Raw genomic sequence first — 22,534 nt, 5'->3', positions numbered from 1 at the left:
GACTTTAGGTATGTCTGTGTGCTCCATATGTGAAATGGCCGAGGCCGTTAGAGGATCTGGGATCCCCTGGAACTGGCGTTACCAACCATTGTCAGCTGCTGTGGGTTGCTGAGAATCAAACCCTGACACTCTGGAAAAGCATTCAGTCCTTTTAAACACCGAGGCATCTCTCCAGACCTCTTGAAATAATTCTTAGCGGAAAGGAGAGAGCGTTGTAGAGGCAGCTGTGACATTTCAAACTGCAAGTTGTGCTTTCCATGTTCTGGTGAATCTTAGCCACACACAAGTGAAAAGACACTGTATTTCTGTGTATCTTTGTGGAGATATGTCACTGCCGCTGATCCAAAGTGCAATAAAAATCAATTCAGATTACATGATTAATGCTAACAAATTGGCCAGCCTCCCTCATCTTAATTTCTAGTATCCGTTCTCCGAGTCCAAACTCTCAGTTAGCTGATCAGTACTTCTTTGTCATCTCCCCCTTTCTGAGACTGTTGTTCCCAGCCAGTATGGCTTTTCCTGACACATTCCATCTTGCAGTTTACTAGATTTCTCCCAGGAGAGGGAAAGAATGTGATGGCAAACCTGCCTGCGATAGTCCTTGTCTCGGGGTCCATAGGTGTTCCGTGTACTCTTCTGGGCTAATAGGCCCAGAAGAGAATCAAATTATGAGCTACCTATTTTTTGTCATGCTAAATATAAGAATGACAGTTACAAAGATTCAGTCTTTCTAAAATCAGTTCATGGTTTCCAAGGTTTTAGTGGACTGAGACTTTCTTTGAGGAAAGATTGAATTAAAACATTACAATTTGATCCAAACGCTTCTAGCCTTGCAGGTTCGTCACAAAGTTGCCTAATTCTTTATGGTTTTTTGTTTTGTTTTTAAAATATGTACACATGCATGTTGCATATAGTCTGCATAGTGATGGCTGTTTACATGTGGCTGCCTGTTAGCTATTATCCAATATGGTAATCAAGTATGGTCCAATAACAGACGTGAAATCAATATTACTTCATACAGTGAGATTATTGGGGGTAAATATCAAGTAAATGATATATTACTGTTATTTGCAAGAATTAGACTTTGAAACAGACTCATCATTTAATGATACAGGGTTTTAAGAAACAAAGAAATGTTGCTAGAGTCAACTGAGCAGTGTATCTGAACAGGTAGTTTTCTAGGTTAGCTAGTCTGAACTTTTTAATAAACCATATTAAGCCCAGACTGGTAACTGCACAACTGGTAATATATTCCCTTTATAATGGTGCTTTAAGTATTCCACTGGAACAGGGCCAGTGGATTTGCAATATTCTTAGTTACCATTCTGAGGAACGGTGGACCTTACATCAGCTCCACCATCGCTACTGTTAGTGGCAAAAATACTGTGAGCAACAGCAGCTCGTATCAACAGGGAGCCATATTAATTATTTGAAATGTGCCTCGTAAGAGGAATCAGTGGCGTTTATTACAAGCCGAATATTACTTGAAACGGGAAGGTTACTCTAACTGTTATCATAATCTATGTATCATTAACTTTCCTTGTTTAGGAAAAGAGATTAACAACCCTGTAAATTGCTATAGTAAATGCGTAAAGTATAACTACGTATTCCCATGTACAAAGAGAGTGGTGGCTTCTCCACCTCTGCCCAAATCTTCTTTGTATGAAGTAGCTTCAGAAAAAGAAATGACTCAGTAATTACTCGTTCTTGCTTCAGAATCCTAATGGCTTCTTGGATCATCAGTAAAAATGATGGCTACTTTGAGCATTGTAATTTTTCTTTAATTTACGTCAGTCTTTCTTCTTTTTTGTGTTTCTTGATGGGTTGATGGGGGACATGATTGCACTATGTTGCCGACTAGGCAACTGAACTTTTTTAAAAAAATGATCATTTTAGTTTTTAAATCAACATTTGTATTTTTTATTTATAAGAAAAAGTATGTTAAAAGGAAATATGTGAGGGTGTAGAATGCTTTCCAAGAACAGAAAAAGAACCTACCTTCTTGCTGTTCGAATTCTGGCTAGTTCTTCCTTTTCTATCAAGTTACAACCAGCGGATTAAAATAGATTTCCCTTCCAACTATGGAAGAAATGCCTTAAGGAAAAACATGTTTGTCAGGGTTCCAGCACCCTAAGTGCCATCCAGATATTACTCGTACATGGAGTGTTAGTCTGAAAATTGTTTAACACTGATGGACAGCGAAATTAGTGCAGCTGATGGTGCCAACAATACTGGAGCCAGAAGACAGAGCACTGAAAGTCTCTTTATTCTTAATAACTTTAAAGTATTCAGAAAGACATATTTATGTTTCTGAGGGTTTTATTTTTTTCTTAACACCGAGTTTACAGATCCACAATCATCTTCAATTTCAATAAAAAGCAAATTAAATATTAAACACATGCATGCAACAAACACACACACACACACGCGCGCGCACACACACACACACACACACACACACACACACACACACACAGTCCCAGCACTTGATAAATATATGTAAGTCATTCCTGACTACATTGCAGTTTTAAAAGTCAGCCTGGGTCTCACAAGAGCTTGTCTGGGATAAAGAGATAGACAGAGAGAGAGAGAGACAGAGACAGAGACAGAGACAGAAAGAAAAGGAAGAGAGAGGGCAACCCGTAAAGAAGAATATAAATCATTTTAAAAGATCTATAGATCTATCTTGGTTAGAAAGAAAAATCAATTTAATTGGGTGAGGTTTGGTTTATGTTTAAGAAAATTGTTTTATAATCTACAGTGGCTATTTTTTTTTCTGTGTGGAATAAAAAAATGATAGAAAATCCTAAAATTTTTAAAATAAAAGACAGCTATAATGTGTATTTTTGTATTATTTATTTGTGTTTCTGTATGCACGTGTGCGTGTGCATGAACATTCAGGCCATTAGTCTTAAGGCTAGAAGTTGAGGACAGCTTGTAGGGGTCATCTCTCTCCTTCCATAATAATGGCCTAGGGATCCATAACAGGTTCCTTTCTTCACCGAGCCATATCATGGTTCCTACGATGTCTTAATATTTCCTTTTGTGTTCACAGGGCCAGTGCATCATGGACAAGTTTCCTACATCTCTCCACCTATTCACCTTGACTCTGACCTAGAACGACCCCCTGTTAGAGGTAAGTTTTCTTGATTAAGGGAGAAGAACCAGTATTCAGTGCAGAGTAAGGTTAATTAATGAAACTGGAGGTTGTTATAACATACCTCCAGTACCTGTTTAGAAATGAAGAAAACTAATGTGTGAATAACAACTCAGAAAATCTAACTTACTAAAACGGTATGATATATTGTTTAAAGAATTAGATGAATCAATCGTTTCAAAACCTAGGTACCTGGAGGCATTTAAATAGAGGGCTGTTTGAATCCCTGTTGTATCTGGAGACTTTTCTCTGTCCCGCCAGTCCTGCCGGATTCGTTTCTCTCCAGCCCACTGGTCCTACAGTAAATTATAAAATACTCATTTGAAGGCTTAATATTAATTACAAACTATTTGGCCTATTAGCTCAGGTTTCTTAGTGGCTAGCTCTACATATTAATCAACCCATTTCTAATAATCGTGTATCGCCATGTCCCCCGTGCCTTACTTGTAGTACTCTGACGACGTATTTCTCCGATGGCTGCTGGCTTCTCCCTGACTCTGCTTTCTTTCTCTCTGTCTCTCTACTTGCATTTCTCACCTCGCTATCTTCTGCCCTGCATTAGGCCAAAGCAGCTTCCTTACTAACTAATGGTAATAAAACATATTCACAGCATACAGAAGGGAATCCCACATCACCTATTTAGAATGAAAGGTCACCAGATTATTGCTCGGATTTATCTTTCTATCATCAAATGTTTTTATTAGTGAATTCTTGTTTGCAATGTTATAATCAAAGTCACAGTGAAAGAAATTTTCCTTGGAAAGTCGTATTTTTTTATGAATAATTTTTAAAGTCTTTGAAATGTCTGTATTATTATTGATTTATAAAATCATGTAGATTAAAACTATTTTTCCTGGATGCCAAGAAAACTCATTTGAAAATATTTTTATTGCTCATACACAATAAAAAGTGAAAGATAACATTAATTAGCTTAATATGTAAATATAGAATTCATTTTTCTGTTTTTAAAGAAACAAAAAAAATTTCTAGTCCCTACTATTCAAAATACTTCATTGTGTACAAACATAATGTTCCACAGTCATACTTTCCAGTTTTACAGCTAACAACTATGCCAGGGTTAATATTTTGTTTTTAAGTATATGGTGTTTTTTTGTATCAAAATCATCAAAGGCTTAACAAAAACCAGTAGGTATGAGTTTTTTAAGGTTGTCTTCTGTTTGAGCAGTTCCTTCTGGCAGTCTGTTATCTCCTGTGCATCATGTAGAATTCTGCTGGATAGGAGGGCTGCACTTTCCCACCTGTCTGGCAGCGTCCCTTGACCTACAAAGAGGCATTCCATGCACAATCACCCCATGATTCCCCAGGTTATTTCCCCTAAGACATTGTATTTGATTGGCCAGTGGGCATGCTTTCCTCCCCTATCTTTGTGCTCCTGGAGGACAGAGTGTTGTAATTATTGTTTCCCAGCCACTGGGATGAGCTTAGTACACAGTTGAAAGCACTCCAGTGATTTCTGTTGAAGTGACCAACAGTGAAAAGCAATAGAGTAAACACTTCTGAAAATACTTTTCTGTTTTACAAGAGACCAAGTTCCAGAGTACATAAGGGACTCCCGTGGAGAAAAAGCACAATGAACCAACACAGAAACTATGAGTTGTTTTTGTCGTTTTTAAGAGAACGTGCTGGAAGGGAAGATTAGAATGATGAAATATGACAGCTTTTAAAGAACTCCATATTCTTTATCATAAGGTTTGTAATTTGTCCTGGGGAAAGGTTCTTTTGGGGTGTTTCCTCCCAAATGAAGGATGTATCATATTATCAGTTCTGGCTGGAAACAAAGATACCCACTCTGGCATTAGGGTAGATGATAAGGTGATTGGGGAAGAAGTTGGCAAAGGAAGGCAACTCCCCTAGTTGAAAGATGATGGTGTGCTTCTCTGGCATTATGCCAGCAGTGATGAGAGGACCTGAAACATACCGGAGGTGTGGTATCTGGATGACTGGCACACGGATGGAGCAAAAGCACCTCTGAGATTGCTGTGTTGACTGACGGCTCATGTAGCTTGAGTGTTTGTACCCTTTCCAGATTTTATGTTGAAATTTAACCCTCAGTGCAGCAGTTCTAAGGGAGGGCCTCTGCGCTCACAGGTGTGGATGTTAGCATCAAAAGGGAAGAGACTGTTCAGGTGCCCAGTTGCTTTGTCGTGCTCCTACTGTGAAGTGTGAGAGTGATCATCTTAGAGAGGGAGAACAAAATTCTCCTGAGTCGGAAAGCCTCTTGGATTCCCGAGCTTCTTGAAATTGGAGGAAAATATATTTATCTTCTTTTAAAATTACCCAGTTTGTTAGAGTCCAGGCTCAATGGGTTCATACGTTCCAGGGTAGGGGTGTGTGGATTAGAAATATTAGGCAAAAAAAAACAGGGATACAAAAGAAAAAGACAGAGACACAGAGCAGAGTCGGGAGAAGAACCCAGTGAATACTGAATTTTTCCATGTTTATTTCCCATATGCTTTATATACCCCAATCCAAAAGGGGCCGGGGGTGGGGAAAGCCAAAAACTGCATTACACTGATTACAAAGAATAAATAGAGCAATTACCTCTTCAATATCTGAAGCATCAAGTAACTATATCCTGCATTATGTATTCTGTTGTTTAGGCAAAACATACATCAACCACACCTTAGGAAAGGCATCCTATAGGCAACCACACCCTGGATCAAACCTCCTGTCATATAATTGAAGGAGCAGGAATAGGTTTGTACTCTCTTGTAGTAATAGGGGCGGCGGGGCTGCGTCCCCAACACCCCAGCCTCCTGCTTGGCTAGCTTATGCCCCGAAATAATTACACAGACACTGTATTCTTTTAATCACTGCTTGGCCCTTAGCTCTAGCCCTTACTGGCTAATTCTGATATCCCAATCAACCCATCTCTAATAATCTGTGAGCACTGGTCTTACCGGGAAAGATTCAGCATGTTTGACCTGGCGGCTTGCTTCATCACGTGCCTCTGCCCAGGAGCCGGGAGCATGGCGTCTCTCTCGGAGGTGTCTGCTCCCGAGAGGAGAGCTGTCGAGTCTGACCTCACTTTCTCTTCCTCCCAGCGTTCTGTTCTGTTTACTCCTCCCACCTATCTTCTAACCAATGAAATGGGCCAAGGCAGTTCCTTTATTAGCCAATGACCTTCCTCCATCACTCTCTGACCTTTGATCAAGGTGAATCGGATCCACACCCATGGGCTCTAAAATCAGTGTCAAATATTTTGATATGGTAACACAGAGTGATTGAGATGACTACTGATAATGACGAAATATCGCATAAAGAATAGGCATAAGTTTGAATTGATACATTGATTTATACATGCTAATTATTCAAATACTGTTCTTTCCAAGACTGAAGAACTGTTTATACAAGTTGAGTACTTTATCATACTCCCATTATTTAGATATGATCCCAGTATAATTTGAGAAAGAGCATTTGCAAGTCATAGCTGGGCTGGATGGTGGTGGTGCATGCCTTTAATTTCAGCACACCTGAGGAAGAAGCAGGCGAATCTCTGTGAGTACAAGACCTACCTGGTCTGCACAGGTAGTTCCAGGATGGTGAAGGCTACAGAGAGAAACCCTGTTTAGAAAAACAAAACAAAAGCACAAAAAAGTCATGGCTGGATGGGCATGGTGGCACATGCCTTTAATCCCAGCCCCTCAGAAAGCAGAGGCAAATGGGCAAATGCATCTCTGTGAGTTTGAGGCCACCCTGGTGTAGCAAGTGAGTTTCTGGACAGCCAGGGCTACACAGGAAAACCTTGTGCTGAAAATCAGAAGGCATGACTGAAATGAATAAAGAACATACTCCAAAACCTTATAAATCTAGACAGCAGACATACTATCGCTCTGAGAGTTGGTTGACAAGACTTTGTGCTGATGTGGCTAAATGCTCAGTTGTCAGCAGTCCAGCTGGTTTTGTCAGGGCATAGGTCAAACATGTTTTAACAAATGCCTTGCTGTCATATAGGAAGTGACCTAATGCCTCTCCTGTTGCTCTTCAGTCTGGTCCAGCACCTTTGCTGTCGTGGCAGAATGGGGCCCCAGTAATAGGAAGCCTAGCTTGAGGTTGAGCCGCTACTTAAGTCAGGTTTGCCTAATGTCTCACTTGTCATAGCAAGTCACATAGCCCACCTCAGACTTCAGAGAGCAGAAGTCAATTACGTCTTATCATGGAGGAGTTACAGTTCAAAGAAACCTGGATACATGAAGAAAAGGAGTGTGAGAAATTTGAAAAAGAAAACATATGAAAATAAAATGAATTCAGAAAGGCTCTGAAAATGTTTGATTTGGAGGTTTTGGGCCTTTTGATTTGAGTGTCCTCAACCACCTCACAAACCTGAAGGTGGAATTTAAAGTGTCTGTGAATAGTGAGGACATGGAGCAGTGTCCAGCGTTTGGTGAACCCTGCATAATATATAGCTGTTACTGCTGTTTGAGTTCATTGCAATGCCATGATACCAGGCTAGTCTGGCAGGGTTATTAGAATGAAAAAATACATATTAAGGACCTGCCTCATACCAGACCTTGAGAAATTCTCAGGAAAGTAGGTAGCCATTGTTAAGACCTGGATTTCAAGCCAGGCGGTGGTGGCGCACACCTTTAATCCCAGCACTCGGGAGGCAGAGGCAGGTGGATCTCTGTGAGTTCGAGGCCAGCCTGGTCTACAAGAGCTAGTTCCAGGACAAGAACCAAAAGCTACGGAGAAACCCTGTCTCAAAAATGAAAGAAAAAAAAAGACTTGGATTTCAAATGACATCTCCTCTCTATTGATGGGCGCTTTTGAGCTGGTAAAGACTGAATGATGGTCTCCCACAGTTACCAATCCTTAATACTTACCCCAGACAGTATAGAGATTTTATTTTTATATAACTTTTTAAAAGAACACCAACTTTAAAGTCAAAGTATCCATACCCATGAATCTTCTTCATCACAGTTGCCTACGCAGGACCCAAATAAAGATGACATCAGTAAACATGCAACATGGAGGGGAACTGCCCTCAGAGAATGACTGTCTTCATGGCTCCTCATGCTTCAACATGAATTGACCCACAGACCCTTTATTTGTGTTTATAGTCGCTGCTTCGTGTGAAACAACTTTTGTTTGTTTGACTAAGAAGGAACAGTTAGGGGCTGCAGAGGTGATTATGGGCTAAAGCCCTGGCCTCACGGCTGTAAAGAGGAGTAATATCCCCAGAACCCACTCGAAGACCTGGTAGGTGGGGTGATGTGCATGTAATTCCATTGCCAGAAGGCAGTGATGGGGGATCTGTAGAATGACCTGGTTAGCTCAGCTAGTCAGACCAGGAGCTTGGTTTCAATTCAGAGACTCTGCTTCAGGAAATAAGAGAGAGTGGGATTGGGAACAATGTCCAATGTCAACCTCCAGCCTCCGCACAGATGCACAAAATACATACCTGTATACAGATGCATACACATATACGACACAAAGAATTTAAGAGACATTGTCATTAGATAGGATGTTGAGATATTATCAAAATCCTATTACCCAAAAAGCTTGTACATTTTCAAAGACTAGCTAACATTTTATTCAAAGGCAGATATTAAAAATGACACCGAGAAGGCATAAAAGTATCCATTACTTTCCAGAGTCAAAATGTTTTCACTCAGCTATCAGACATTATATTCACTGACCATTTTTTAAATACATGTTGTATTTATATTGATTTTATGCACATTCAAATTACACGCACGCGTTTCTCCCCATATTCATATCCATATATTTGTTGAGAAAGGCAACAGAAGAGGAAAGGAGAAAATTTCTGTTGCATGTTATAGATGTTTCTTTGACTATAGATGGCAAGTTAGACTTTTGAATATGTAGAATTCTATTTACCACATTTTAATGAGATTACGTGACAATTTATTTTGAACTATAGATAAACTAAGACTGGCTAGTCAGTTAGAAACTATCTTTTTTTTTTCTTTTTGAGTTTTCAAGACAGGGTTTCTCTCTATACCAGCCCTAGCTGTCCTGGAATTTGCTTTGTAGACCACACTGGCCTGAAATTAGCAGAGATCCGCCTGCCTCTGCCTGGATTGCTGGGACTAAAGGTGTACGCCACCATACCTGGCATGAAAAACTATCTCTTGATGTTCCCTTTACTATTCTCTTTCTTTTCCTTGCAGGATCTGTCTCCCTGTTTAATATACAAAAGAATAAATTAGGGACTGCTTATTGTTTTAGATATTATTTTTTTGTATTTTATGCAATTGACTATATTCTTGTAACAAACCATAGTGAATTTTCTGATGTTTACCAATATAATAATATAAATAAAAACATTTAAAATATTCTAGTGTAACTCACAATATTAACCGGGGAAGCTTTTTTCCCACTCAACACACAGTCACACAAACATACACATATTCATTTACACAAATAAAACAAAGTAGATCGCCCAAAAAGAAAACCCTATGTTTTAAACTTTTCCTTGTTTATGTGTCCATATTGTAAACATATATGTGCAACTACATCTGCTTTACATTGCCCTGCCTCTCTACATTCTGGTTTACAGATGCCTAACTTTGGGTTTGACCCATAGGTTCCAAACATCTGTACGGGGCACTATCGTTTGTTTGAGAATGTATTTTATGGTATTCCTCTGCTTGTTTTTCAGATGTTTCTCTTTGATTCTGTGCAGTTGAATTATGCCCATTATGCTCCCAGGAGCCCAAAGGAAAATAGTGCAACAACTTACAAAACACTCTCCAGTAAAATGTTGTACTCTCCGTGGCTGTAAAGCGGCCATTGAATATAAATTCAGTGACACTTACCCACTAATGAGTAAACTTGAGAGTTTCTGTTCTTGAAGTCTAATGTGACCATACATGGCATTTGGTCACATAATTTATGTCTGCAATGACTTTATGTGCATTCTTCAATTTACAGATTTTTATTACTGAATAGGGGTGTAAATTCCTGTAGCTTACTAGTGCATTAATGTCACAATACATTACAAGGTAATTAACCAGAGATGCCACTATAAATAGAAAAAATAGTCACAGCCTTCACTATAAACTACTTAATAAAAATAAGCTCCTGAATCAGCATTCACATTACAGTAATTTTTCTTGACATACGTCTCATTAATCAGGACTTCTAAAAAACATAGCTTTGTCTAGAAGCACTATTGTTTTTAATCCTTTCATTATTAAAACATTTGTTACAATTAGTAGTCAGTTCAGTGGAATGCATTATATATTTCTGCACAGAAAATAAGTGCATGCCTTTGAGACACATTCCCTAACTTTATACAATTAAAAAGAGAAAGAAATACTGCCATGGTCACATTGTGGCAGATTTGTAAATGTAGTTCCCAGGAGGATTCATTAAGACTTGCAGTTCTTGGACCGAAACAGTTCGACGCGCTAGAGGACCCGAGTTCCGTGGGTTCCATCCCCCAGCTCACATGGCCGCTCAAAGCTCCAGTTCAAGGCCTAGGATGACCTCTTCTGGTCTCCACAATCCGTCTTCTACCTTTATTTTGCCTCCTAACTCCTCAGAATATGTCCTTGTGACAGGGAGCATTATCCAGGCAAGGAGATTGTGTGAGGATGAGCAGAAGCCCGCCCCAGTCGGGATCCGGAGCGGACGCCTATGTTATCAGAGATCCAAGTATACTAGTCAGGATGCATTCTTCAGTTGGTCCTTTGTTTTCAAGTTTCGTTGATCTTTCGTTCTATACAGTTTGGTGACAACCTTAGTAGGGAGTGCAAAAAGTAAAACAAAAAGTTAGCATGCCAAAAGCTCTTGGTCACACAAACCTTCCCGAGTCAGTTGCTCCGTATTTCCTGTCTTGAATTCAAAGAATAATTAAAAAACCATAGGCCAGTGAGTCATAGGGAGAAGTCCACTGCAGGTTTAACGGTGGAAGTTTAGGGGGGGGGTAGGGGAGAGTAGAGTTCCCGGTGGAACTTTCCCCCAAATGTGGGGTACCATTCCACTGGGAGTTTGGGAGCTCTTATCGGATGTAGGACCGAAACCGGGGTGAGATGTAGAGGCATCTGAATGGTGCACGGTTTCTACTTTCAGCTACCAAGCAGTGGGGTTCGCTGAGGTTATTACGTAAAAAACTAACTAGAACCAGAGCTGGAAGGAGCGCCCCCTCTCCCCACCGCCCCCTTTCTGGAATGTTTGGTATTTGGCCAGGACAGAGCTAGAAACATTACCAGTCAGGCACAAATTGAGGTATCCATCCCTAAACTCGCCAACTGGTTTATATCTCCTGTCCTCACCAACATCAATAGTAACTGTGCTTAAATTAATTCACATCAAGTTTCAAGAAAAAAAAACATGGATTTCTAAGTCTTCTGGTTATAATATTAGTAATAATGATATATTTTTATTTATAAGAACGTTAATAGCTACTTAGTTCACTCTGCCTTCCAAGATGATGAGTGACTGGTTGTATAACTGTGGGGAAATGTGTCTTTTCCTTTAGGTAGGATCTCAATAGGAGGTCTAATATACACTAATTTTTGCATTTTTAAAATTTGAGTTATGGCTTGTATTCTGAGTAAAATCTAAAAAGGTTTACTTGCATTTGCAAAAATGTTTATTTTTAAACTTTTTTTTGCTGTAATAAACTCAGGAATATAATCATGGTTCAATGGGCGCATAATCAATGAAGTAGAGTAATGCCAAGCATTAAGTTCCATGTGTGAATTGAATTACATCGAGCAAATCCACACACTGAAAATATTTTTTAAAGTTCAAAATAAGCAGATGGTGCTGCCTGGTGCATCTCCATTAAAAATAGACTTTCACCAGTGATTTAGCATCACAGATTAGAGTCGTTAACACACAGCATCACCCAGTGAAATGTAAAAACATTTCAGATTGATTAAAATAAAATTGGAAGGTGACATCTGTCATTCTTACTCAAGAGTTTCTAGGCCTGTTCTCTTACAGTCTATGATGATGCTCTCCTAGCTTTTCAGTGTGCACACAATATATATTGAGGCGTAAATTTCTTAGCTTTCCTCACTTTTTTTCTCAAGAAAATAAAATGAAACTTGCCTTATGAGTTCCACGGTCGTGTCTGAGCGCTCTAGCCATGTTAACACTCTTTCATACACTTCTAAATCCCACGCAATATTCTTTGGGGACAGTGATATCATTTAAAGTAAGCTGTGAGATAGCTCAGTGGTTAAGAGCACTTGTTCTTACAGAGGACCTAGGTTTGATTAGCAGCTGCCTCAGGGAGCTATCTCCAGCTCCAATTCCTGGGAATTTGACACCCTCTTCTAACCTCCCTGGGCACCAGGTGCACATATACTACATAAGCATATTCAAGAAAACCAATCATGCATATAAAGTAAATAAATCTACAAAAGCTGTTGAAAGTACACAATAAACATCTGTGAGTGTCAGGCGGATACTATAGCTTACCGCTAATGGTAAACTCAGCCTGTTTTATTAGTATGGACCTTCAACTAAGTATAGAAAATAATAGTGCACATTGTCTCATGTATTCTCAAATATATGCTAAGATACCAGGCAGTGGTGGCGCATGCCTTTAATCCCAGCACTTGAGAGGCAGAAGCAGGCAGATATCTGAGTTTGAGGCCAGCCTGGTCTAGAGAGTGAGTTTCAGGATTGCCGGGACTGTTACATAGATAAACCTATTGTCTCAGAAATCCAATAAATAAATAAATAAATAAATAATCCTGTGACTTCCTTAGATTTGACACCACCATGGTATTTATAGTCTTTAGTGCACTGCCATCATACTGCATATTTGTGATTAAATTTGCGTTATGTTTGATATGAAATTCTAAACATAACGGTAAAATAGATTTTTATTCCGTTTTGTCAGAATGAGAAGTTTGTAAGCTTATAACGTGCTCTCTAAACAAGTTATATGAAGCTTAATTTTTATCACTTGGGTAAAAAAAAACCAACAAACAAATCTTAGTACTCTTGGGGCTTATAATTCATATATAGAGAAAATTCCCTAAAGAGAGAGAAGCGATCCGGTAGTTTTTCCAATGAAGGCTTTTAACTTTTTGTGTTGGACTCAGCATAAGCCCAGTGAGAAGGAAAGTGGAGTTAGGCCAAACGCTCCATGGGTGTTGGCTTATGGAATGAGAGTTTTGGTACTCACTGGCTCTCCAGTGAAAGCGCACACTGTGATGCTCCGGCTGTTCTCCTCCAGCTTCAGCAGTGATGATTCTGGCTTGGATGTGGTTGTCCCTCAGTGGATCTCCTGCTCATGCGCAAGTGTCAATAGGATAAAGCAATCCCTGTGCAGCCATTGCCAGGTCATTTCCCGAAATTTGCCTCTCCCAGCATCCTGCCCCACAGCTCTGTGCCTAGTCCCTGAAGACTGTTCCTGGCCTAGCCCTCCAGGAATTGAGGCCGCCAGTGCTGAGCCTTATAATTCTTTGTCTCATTTTGTTCTGTTTTCAAGGAAAACTAGTCTCCAAACACATGCAGGTCTATGCAATGAAGCACTGATGTTCAATAGAAATGGTAACAGCTAAAATTTGCTACATACATTGTAGGAAAGGTGTAAGGTGTGGAAGCAAGGATTACAGGAATGTTAGAAAATACGTGGCACACCTTAGGAATAGCTCCTAATCTATGTAAATCAAATTTAAACGTAATGTTCAAACTGAAACTGAGCCACATATTTATCTCGTACATAGTACCCAAATGCAGTCATTCATGACATTCTTTCTGGTTTCCTGGAAATACCATCTTCCTGAGTGGATTTGATATGATCTCTCATCGTGTGTTCTCTGCTCTAAGCTGATTATCGTTTCTTTTATTTTTTGTGAATCCAATGGAGCAAGTGTGTGCATGTGTGTGTGTGTGTGTGTGTGTGTGTGTGTGAGAGAGAGAGAGAGAGAGAGAGAGAGAGAGAGAGAGAGAGAGAGAAGGAGAGGGGAGAGAAGAAGGGAGAAAGGAAAAGAATACAGATATGGGGAGAATTTTTACCTTCATAAAGCTAGAGAAAGTGTTTTAACCCTGATTGGAACCTAACCATGTGCAAAATGTTCCAGGGCATATTGACACAGATACAAAATGAACTGTGGCTTTATTTCCCATAGTATACACTGTAACAAGTATTTCTTAATGAAACATTTTTTTCCAGGAATGGAGGAAAGAATCTGAACATTCCTGGCATCATTCTTATTTTATAACAAAATCCTTTACCATTTTTATTATTCTTATTATGAGCATGGTGGGGAACAAATATTTGAAAACAGATAGCACATTTTGTTGATGCATTACAGTCATGTATAAGTTAATATGCAGTTACCATTTGTTTGTGCTAGTGTATCTTATTTTCCATTTTACCATACTCTTTCTCCACAATCATTAATGTGACATAATCACCAGAAAATAAATTTATACCTGTATAGTGAAAACTGATTATGTCACTGCCTGGGTCGGACAGTTGCCTGCTGACCATTGGCAATACTTATCTACTGTTGTGACAAAGCACCATCACCAAGACAACTTATAAAAAAGCGTTTAATTTAGGACTGACAGTTCAGAGAGTTAGAACCCATGACCGTCGTGGCAGGAAGCTCGGCAGCAGGCAGGCAGTCCTGGCTCAGGAGAGGCACCAAGAACATACATCTTGATCTGTAAGTAGGAGTTGGGGTGGAAGACAAGGAGTGCGTACGAGGAGTGGTGCGAGTCTTTTGGGACCACAACGGTGACACATCTCCTCCAACAATGCCCCCTGATCTTACAACAAAGAGTTCCACCAAACTGGGGCCGTGTGTTCGAACATATGACCCCATGGAAACCATTCTCATTCAAACCACCACTATGCTTGGTTCTTTATAGTCTGTATAATTCCATTTGCAATGTTATTGTCCATGTTCCTGAATATCTGATTCTCAGAATTTATTAATTCCTCACACAAGTGTTTTGTTGCATTGTTCAGTGTCACTTACAGTCGTACACTCTGTTGTTGGTTCTTTCGGTTCTAAGATGAATCTGTAGTTTTATAGATCACTTCTTTGGGCCGGAATGAAGTCTTTAACAGTGGGGTGTGTGTGTGTGTGTGTGTGTGTGTGTGTGTGTGTGTGTGTGTGTGTGATGTGTGTGTGTTTTCATTCTCAAATGCTTCCTCTATGGATTCAATTTGTCTATAATTTATGGAAAAGTTCTATGGCCTTAGAAGTTCTTATTAGTTAGCTGTACTTAGGGTCTAGGGATTTTGTTTTGGTTTGGTTTTATTTCTGTTTTATAAGTTTGCATATAATCTTTCAGGAAAACAATTTAAATACTGAATAAAGAATAATAATAATAATAAGGTTTGTAAAATGTGAAATAAAAAAATTCATATTCAGCATTAGGGAAATGATGATTTTCTTCACAACTGTTGAAAGATATTTCTGTAAAAGAAAAATTGGCTTTAGTTTTTATTTGTCCATTAATACCCAGGCAGCTTTCCTTCACCCTAAGAGGTACTTGGCTCTCTTAACAAGAAGTATTTTTCTCTGTTCTACCTCTGGTTTCTGTGAAAATTTACAGTTCTTATAAGTCCATCGAAACAAACTTCCCTTTGCTGCAATTTTAAGTCCAGGATCTCTTTGACAATATTAAATAAAGTAATTAGGGTGAATACCCCATACATTCAATATTGATGTCCTAATATGATGACCACGTGACTGAAAGCCATACTAATTTAGATTTTCCAATAATCCCTTTTCTCAAGATTGTATTACTTTCTGCCTTTGGAAGTAAATTACTCTACGACTTGTTCAGTACTACCAAAATACTGCTTAATTGAATTCAGTAATATTCCATTGCTATAGTCTGAAGCCTCTGTGTCAGGGATGATGAAGATTTGGCGGGAGTAGGGGAGTGAGAGTGGCTTCCCACCGCCACGCCACTGGCTGTCACACTTAGATGATAACTAAAATTATTGCCCTTGGAGTGAGTAACTCTGCCATTGCAATTAGCCAATCTATCTGAATTAAAGTCCAGGTTTTATTCTGAGTGAAACACTCCCAGGTGGTCCCAGCGAGGAGAAAGCACAAACTCCTGAGGAGAGGTTTTTAAATACCTTTTGGGGAAGATGACCCTTGGTGGGTTTCCTGAGGGGGTGGGGTCTGGAATGGGAGGAGCGGGAGCTAAGGTGAAGCTTCCACCTAGACATTCTTGTCTTCCTCCAACACTACAGACATAATTACACAATTTCTATTTTATGTAACAAGTAGATCTATTTCTTACTGAATGACTACCCACTAAAACTCCAAACTATTTCTTAGTCTTATGGGAAACTACATACCAACTTGTCTCTTGCTTACCTGAAAAACTTAACTTCCATTTAATCTTCAGCGAATATTTGTTTATACAGTTCTTTGGATTAATTTTTCTTATGAATGAGTTAGAGTTAAGTTATTGAGTAAGCAACTTACCAAGTCACACAAAGAAAACATCAGAAAAGTCTTTTTCGTCACATAAGCTGTGGTGCGTTCAGCAGGAACTTCTTCACAAGTGTCAGAAAGTCTGAATATAGAATGACCCCCAATCTGTCTTAAGTGTGGGGATGAGAGGAGTAGGGGACAGGCATCTCAAGACACATGTTTACTACCTCAGTCGCTCTGTGCCATATGCCTCAAGACTCATTGGCAACTAGAATCTTCCTATAATATTTTGATATAGACAGTTTAATTCAGTCTAATTAATTTTTATAAGATGGCATTACAGCATGACGTGTGATGTACCCTAGTATCAGACAACAAAATAGTGAGCAAGAGAAAGTAGAATTCAGCCTCTTTGACTTGACCTTGTGTTTATGAAAATGAGTGATAGATGAATTATTGATTTAAATCCTTGAGTTTGTTATTATTAATTATTGTTATTGCTATAACTCTTATATGCCTGGCAGATGGTCAAGAAATGCTTTTCAGATGAGGTGATGTGATACCTGAACTAGAACAAGAATAATGAAAAATCAGTTGGCCATAATCAAAGTTAAGGTTAATATATCAAAATTTCTCTGAAATGAGAAATCCATGGTTCATAAGGCAAAATCCTTATCAGGGCCTCCTGTTTTTGGGCATGGAAAGACTTGGTCAGGATTTCACTGTCTTTGAGCAGATGGAAGAGAGAAAGAAAGTAAAGTATTATTTTTCTTCGAATAGAAGCCCGAATAAATGCATAAGATCATTTCTGGAACACAGAGGAGGGACCTAACCCATAAACTGACCGTGCAGGGCCTTCTAGACCATGAAAGAGGAGTGAGGTGTTTTTTTTTTATTTATTTTAAGAGCTGTGAGTCTCCCTGAAGGATTTTACACAGGGTACTACATAATCTGATTTCGATTTTTAAAAGATGACTCTAGCTACAGGGTGGAAAACGGCCCAGAGGGAAGAAAATCCAATCAAACTGGTGTGGCCGTGCCTTAAAATCTCATTTCCAGACTCCCCTCTTTCCAGGGCAGTTCTCTAAAGAATCCCTTTCTTTTTTCTCTTCCATTTTCCACATTAGCTACTGGCCTCTAGGTAATGTGGGACTTCGCTGATGCAGTTATGGCCGAAGGACTTGGAAGCAGACAAATTCGACCCTCAGAACTAAGTCTGGGCCCTTCTAGCAGTGCCTGAGGAAACACAGGACTGCATTCCCATAAGTGCCCCAAGGTTACATTTCTTGCTTAAAATCAGAACATAAGTGCTTGCAGATAACCAGCAAAAATCCCACAATTGGCGAAGCCCCAGAGTCAGTTACTCTTGTTAGGTAAGAATAGTGAATCCTATTAGAGCAAAACAGGCTTTAGACCTTGGTTGGAAGATTTTGAGGATCTGATCTAGTGTTGAGTTATTCTCTATTGACTCTAGTAGCTAGCAAGGCTTCATTGTGAGGAAATGATCTGGTGAACTGAAGAGAGGTCCACACAGGAATTGTAGCTGAAGCACTGGGTCATTGTGATCGATGCTAGTCATTCCAAATTTCCTGGGTACAAGGAGACAACTCCAAGAACTTTCTACATAGAAAACATGAATGATACTGTCTCTTCATAAAAAAAAAATATTTACCCTGGTGCTAAGGTAAGGGTGGATATAGAGAGAGATTATTAATGGGTTGTTTCAGAAAAGGTTTTCAGGAGTGCAACCTGATCCTGATCCACAGTAGTGCCGAGTAAAGAAAGTGCGAGAGATTCATAGACACTGTTGTTAAAGCATAATAGGAGTCAATGACTGTTTGGCTATACTGGCTATGTTGAGACAAATACAATTCCTTGATTTCTAATTTGCATCGTTCTGGGAGATGTTGATACTGATCTGGGAGACAAGGGCTGTGTATGGCAATGCTAATGACTGCCCGTTTCTAAGTCTGTGAAAGCACGCTCAACATGAAATATGACCGGAAAAGGATTTCTCTCAGGCTTCAGGAGATGTACAAAATAATTTCAAGAGTGTCTGGGACCTTTAGCCTTTTCTAAGTAATTGAATTGGCCCTTTGTTATCAGGTGGTTAGTTATCCCATGATGTAATTTATTTAGAAAAGTATGACTGCTCGATTTATGTGATACTGAGTCTGATAAAGATCTTTCCTGGAACAGAAAGGCATGCCTGCCAGGCTTTATTTAGCTTTTAATGAATGAATAAATGAAGCCAACGCTCCAAAGTGAACACCACCTCCCGTCACCAAATGGCCCGTGCACTTCCTGTGTTTCAGCATTTTGAACAATTGTCCTTCTTTATTTCAAATCGGTGAGTTCATTGGAGAGAACACCTCAGGCCACACTTGCTTGCTGCTGGATAAAGCTACTCTTAAAGACACAACACAGAACTTATGGCTGCCCTGCAAGCATTTAAAATCCCAGAAACCAGATGGAGCATGTCTTTGCCTTTTACTGCTGGTACCTTTTAAAAAAATTAAAAGAAGGAAAAGAAAAGAAGAAACGAAAAAGAAGTAAACATTCAAATCTGGCTTCGGTTGTATTCTGCAGTTATATAAAAATGTGCAGTGCAGTGATTATCGTGCAAAAAATGAGTCTCTAAAAGCAAACCCACAGATTTCAAATTTACCCCACCCCAGTAAAACCTGTAATAACATTTTTTTAATAAAATCTGTCATTAAAGTCTTTTCTGATGAGTGTAAGTACATGCGAACTGCTGCTCTGAAGGGTTGCTTAATTGAGTACCTCATTTTGTACTTTATCGGAATGTGTACTTTGAAAACATTGGTGAAATTTGCCATTTCCCACCTGGCTTCACGACAGCTGGAGCCTCGACTGTTTATGATGGCCTAGGCTCCTGCAACCCTAATCTAAGGCAAATGGCGTATGAAATGCTCTTTTGCTGCCTCTTCCCCCATGAGCCTGTTTAAAGCAAAGGTAGAAGCAGACTCTATTTGAACTCAGCCATGTTCCTTTTTTTTCCTTTCTTTCTTCCCTTTCTGTCCCTACTGCTCTCGAAACCATTGCCGTTGGTCCTGCTCTTAACTGAAATATTTATAGGAAAAAGATTTGTTTTAAATGAGCAGATGGGCCAGTCCTAAGACAAGCTGCTCTATTAATAAACATGGGTGGTACTTTATCAGCAAAGGAGCCTATTTTGACATTTCTTGGGGATGATTTGTATAGCCTATCACCACCACACCTGGTGCAGGGACAATAAATGGGCACTTAATAGTCAAGCAGTGTGCAGACACCTTCCATTATAACTTCATTATGTCAGATCTAATCATCTATTACCGAATGTCAGACATTTAATTTATGATCAGTTGCCCTCTGGAATTAGTGGCCACGCAAGTGAAGAGTCCATTCAGATCCATCTTACCATAAATTCCCTTCTTCCCTAAATAGTCACTAAGCACATAAAACTGAGTGGAGATGCTTTTAGAATTCTAGAATATAAAACGCTTTCTATGTGTGAAGTTTTGAAAAGACGTGCGGGTCACGTTTAATAAAGAATTCCAGGTTCAGATATGCTAATCAGCACACATCTCTTTACAGTAATGCATATTATTCATTTGTTCACTAATCCACAAGTTTGATAATGGTTTAATAATGCTTTTGGGGAAAAACAAGACAAAATTTCTCTTTAGCTATCTGCTATCTACCAGTGGACATACAGCTATTAACACTGTGCAGTGGAGATAAAAGTCAAATGCAGGGGAGGGGAGGGTTGCCTGGAGAGATGGCTCATCCCCAGTTCAGAGCAGAGGGCCTGGGTTCAGTTCCCTTACCTTCCTGACAATTCACAGCCCTCAGTTAACTCCAATTCCAGGAGGTTGGACTCCTTCTGGCTTCCCTGGGAACTAGGCGTGCACATGGTGTGCCTACATACATGCAGGCAAAACATTCATACATTTAAAAAATAATTATTTTCAAAAACCATAGGAGGACAAGTTTTGTATTATGTACTTCTTACCCAAGTTAAAAAGAAAACCTGCCCAGCTGGTCAGTATAAAGCAGTATACAGCTAACTGTGGCAGCATCAGCAAGCCCTGTTTAAAAGAAAAGTGCTAAGAAAGGGTTGGGTTGGTGAAAGAGGAGCTGAGGGAAATAAAAAGAAGGTGACGAACTAGTACTTTGTGGGCTTAAGAACTAATGTTCCCTGCCGGCATCTGTAGAACCTTCTAGCCCTTTCCTTTACACGGAGGAAAATGCAGTCAGAAATGCATCACGTCTTTTTGAAGATCACTGCTAGAGAGATATTCAGCTCCTGTCAAGGCTTCCGATTGAAGTTGCTCTCTGTGGAGATCTTTTCAGGGATTTCTAAAGTGCTATCCAATGAGTACCCCAGCGCTGGAGCAATGAAACCGAATTCTTGGGAAAAGAAATCTCAAAGGCTATTTAACCACAAATAAAACTATTGTCCAGCCCTATTATGGAGACACCAAATGTTACAAAACAGGGCAATATTGACAAAGTGATAACAAAAATGGATGTTACTGCAATAGGTCCATGTGAGTTTGCAACCCTCCGATACAGTTGTCCTGTGTGTAGGAAAGGCTAGAGCTGCCGAAGAGGAGATTCTGTCTGTGTTACAAGATTTCTGACCTGGCTGTCCTCCATCTGGTAGAGCCGGCATTCTGCCACTCTCGATGGAGCAAGGTGGCAGAAGATCATTAACCTCTTTGCCAGGGCTTTTTGAGAAGAAAATGCATTTTTCGAAAGGACGTCGTTCATATCATTTCTCCCCCCAAGGAGAAATGAGGGAACAATGCTCAATGAGGGACAAAGAGGTTTAATTCTAATATGCTAGGAAATGGAAAGCTGGGAAACTGTGAAGGAATGCAATTATCAGTCTGTAATTAGCCATGGCTGCCCCCAAGCGCTTCTCTCCATCGATACCCCTGGTCACAGTCACACAGGAGTCTCCACAAGAACCCTGTCACTTACGGGGCTGAGGAGCACCCTAGGGACAGGGGAGGATCTTCTCATAACCATCTTAATGGTAGTATTGCTAGGGTTTAACTGGTGAAAGCTTCACACTGAGACACTAGCTATGCAGGCTTCCCAAAAGAAATGGCCCAGAGGACTCATTTCAAAGTTTTAAACTTTGGCAAGTAACGAGAAGATGGCAGAAGTCTCTACTGGCTGGTTTCCTGGCAAACTACACATTGGTGAGCCTGAAGGCACTGGTGCAGTAGGCCTCAGAGCAGCAAACCACCTATCTGCTCATTGTCAGCCGTCTCTAAATACGTTGTTCCGCGTTTTATTCCCAACTACATTGGATCTGCTTCTTCAAAAGCCTATCTTCATTATGTGGAACATTGTTGGCAAGCCTGTTTATCCTTGTCCAAAGGCATTGCTTTTCCCTCGGTTTTGATCATCAGGTTTATACAAAGCATAGTCTCTGTAGTGTCTGGAGACGAAATAAATGAGAGAGGTTTTCTTTGTAAACTACAAACCACTAGGTAACATTACTACCTCAAAGCACTAAAAGAAACATGTTTGATTTAAAGCCACCTCAAATTTATTTGAATTTGTTTGTATGAAGACCACATTTCAAATAAAAGCAAGCAGCATTTTTCAGGAGTAGCAAGAAAAATGAGAGCTGCAATGAAATTCTCTATGAAAAATAACTAGTCAAATTCTTGCAAGGGCATTTGATTGATTTGGCATTAAAAATAGGTGGACCACTTTGCCTGTATGCTTCCACATAAAATAAGAAGCAAAACCACAACAATCAGTACAGGCACACTGAGTGTGATGAGTTTACTACCTACTGATGGACATGACATTTCAAGAAACTATATTTATTCACTATGTTTTATTTTAAAATAAAAGAGAAAATGGGGAGAATTTTAAAAATGTAAAAATAAAATTGTAGAAGAAATAACATAACTGTTAGGAAATAACAACTATCATTTGTAATGACAAGGTGGAAGAAGTCTGTAGTCTAATTGTAATTTATACAGAC

General features: G+C 39.5%; 1 protein-coding gene across 27 annotated transcripts in view; it reads left to right on the top strand.

Annotated features, from left to right (window-relative positions):
* Adgrl3 (adhesion G protein-coupled receptor L3) overlaps positions 1–22,534 on the top strand; it is a 734,954-nt gene that overhangs the window by 485,982 nt on the left and 226,438 nt on the right. For all 27 annotated transcript variants that reach the window (XM_075942857.1, XM_075942861.1, XM_075942854.1 and 24 more), the window contains one exon: positions 3,056–3,136. In XM_075942857.1, coding sequence (XP_075798972.1) covers positions 3,056–3,136 — 81 coding nt within the window. The remainder of the gene's footprint in view (positions 1–3,055; positions 3,137–22,534) is intronic.

The sequence above is a fragment of the Microtus pennsylvanicus genome, chromosome 12, assembly GCF_037038515.1.
Source record: "Microtus pennsylvanicus isolate mMicPen1 chromosome 12, mMicPen1.hap1, whole genome shotgun sequence".
In the NCBI taxonomy this organism is placed as follows: Eukaryota; Metazoa; Chordata; class Mammalia; order Rodentia; family Cricetidae; genus Microtus; species Microtus pennsylvanicus.
Note: the sequence above shows the minus strand (reverse complement) of the source record. Positions and strands in the feature narration are given on the sequence as shown.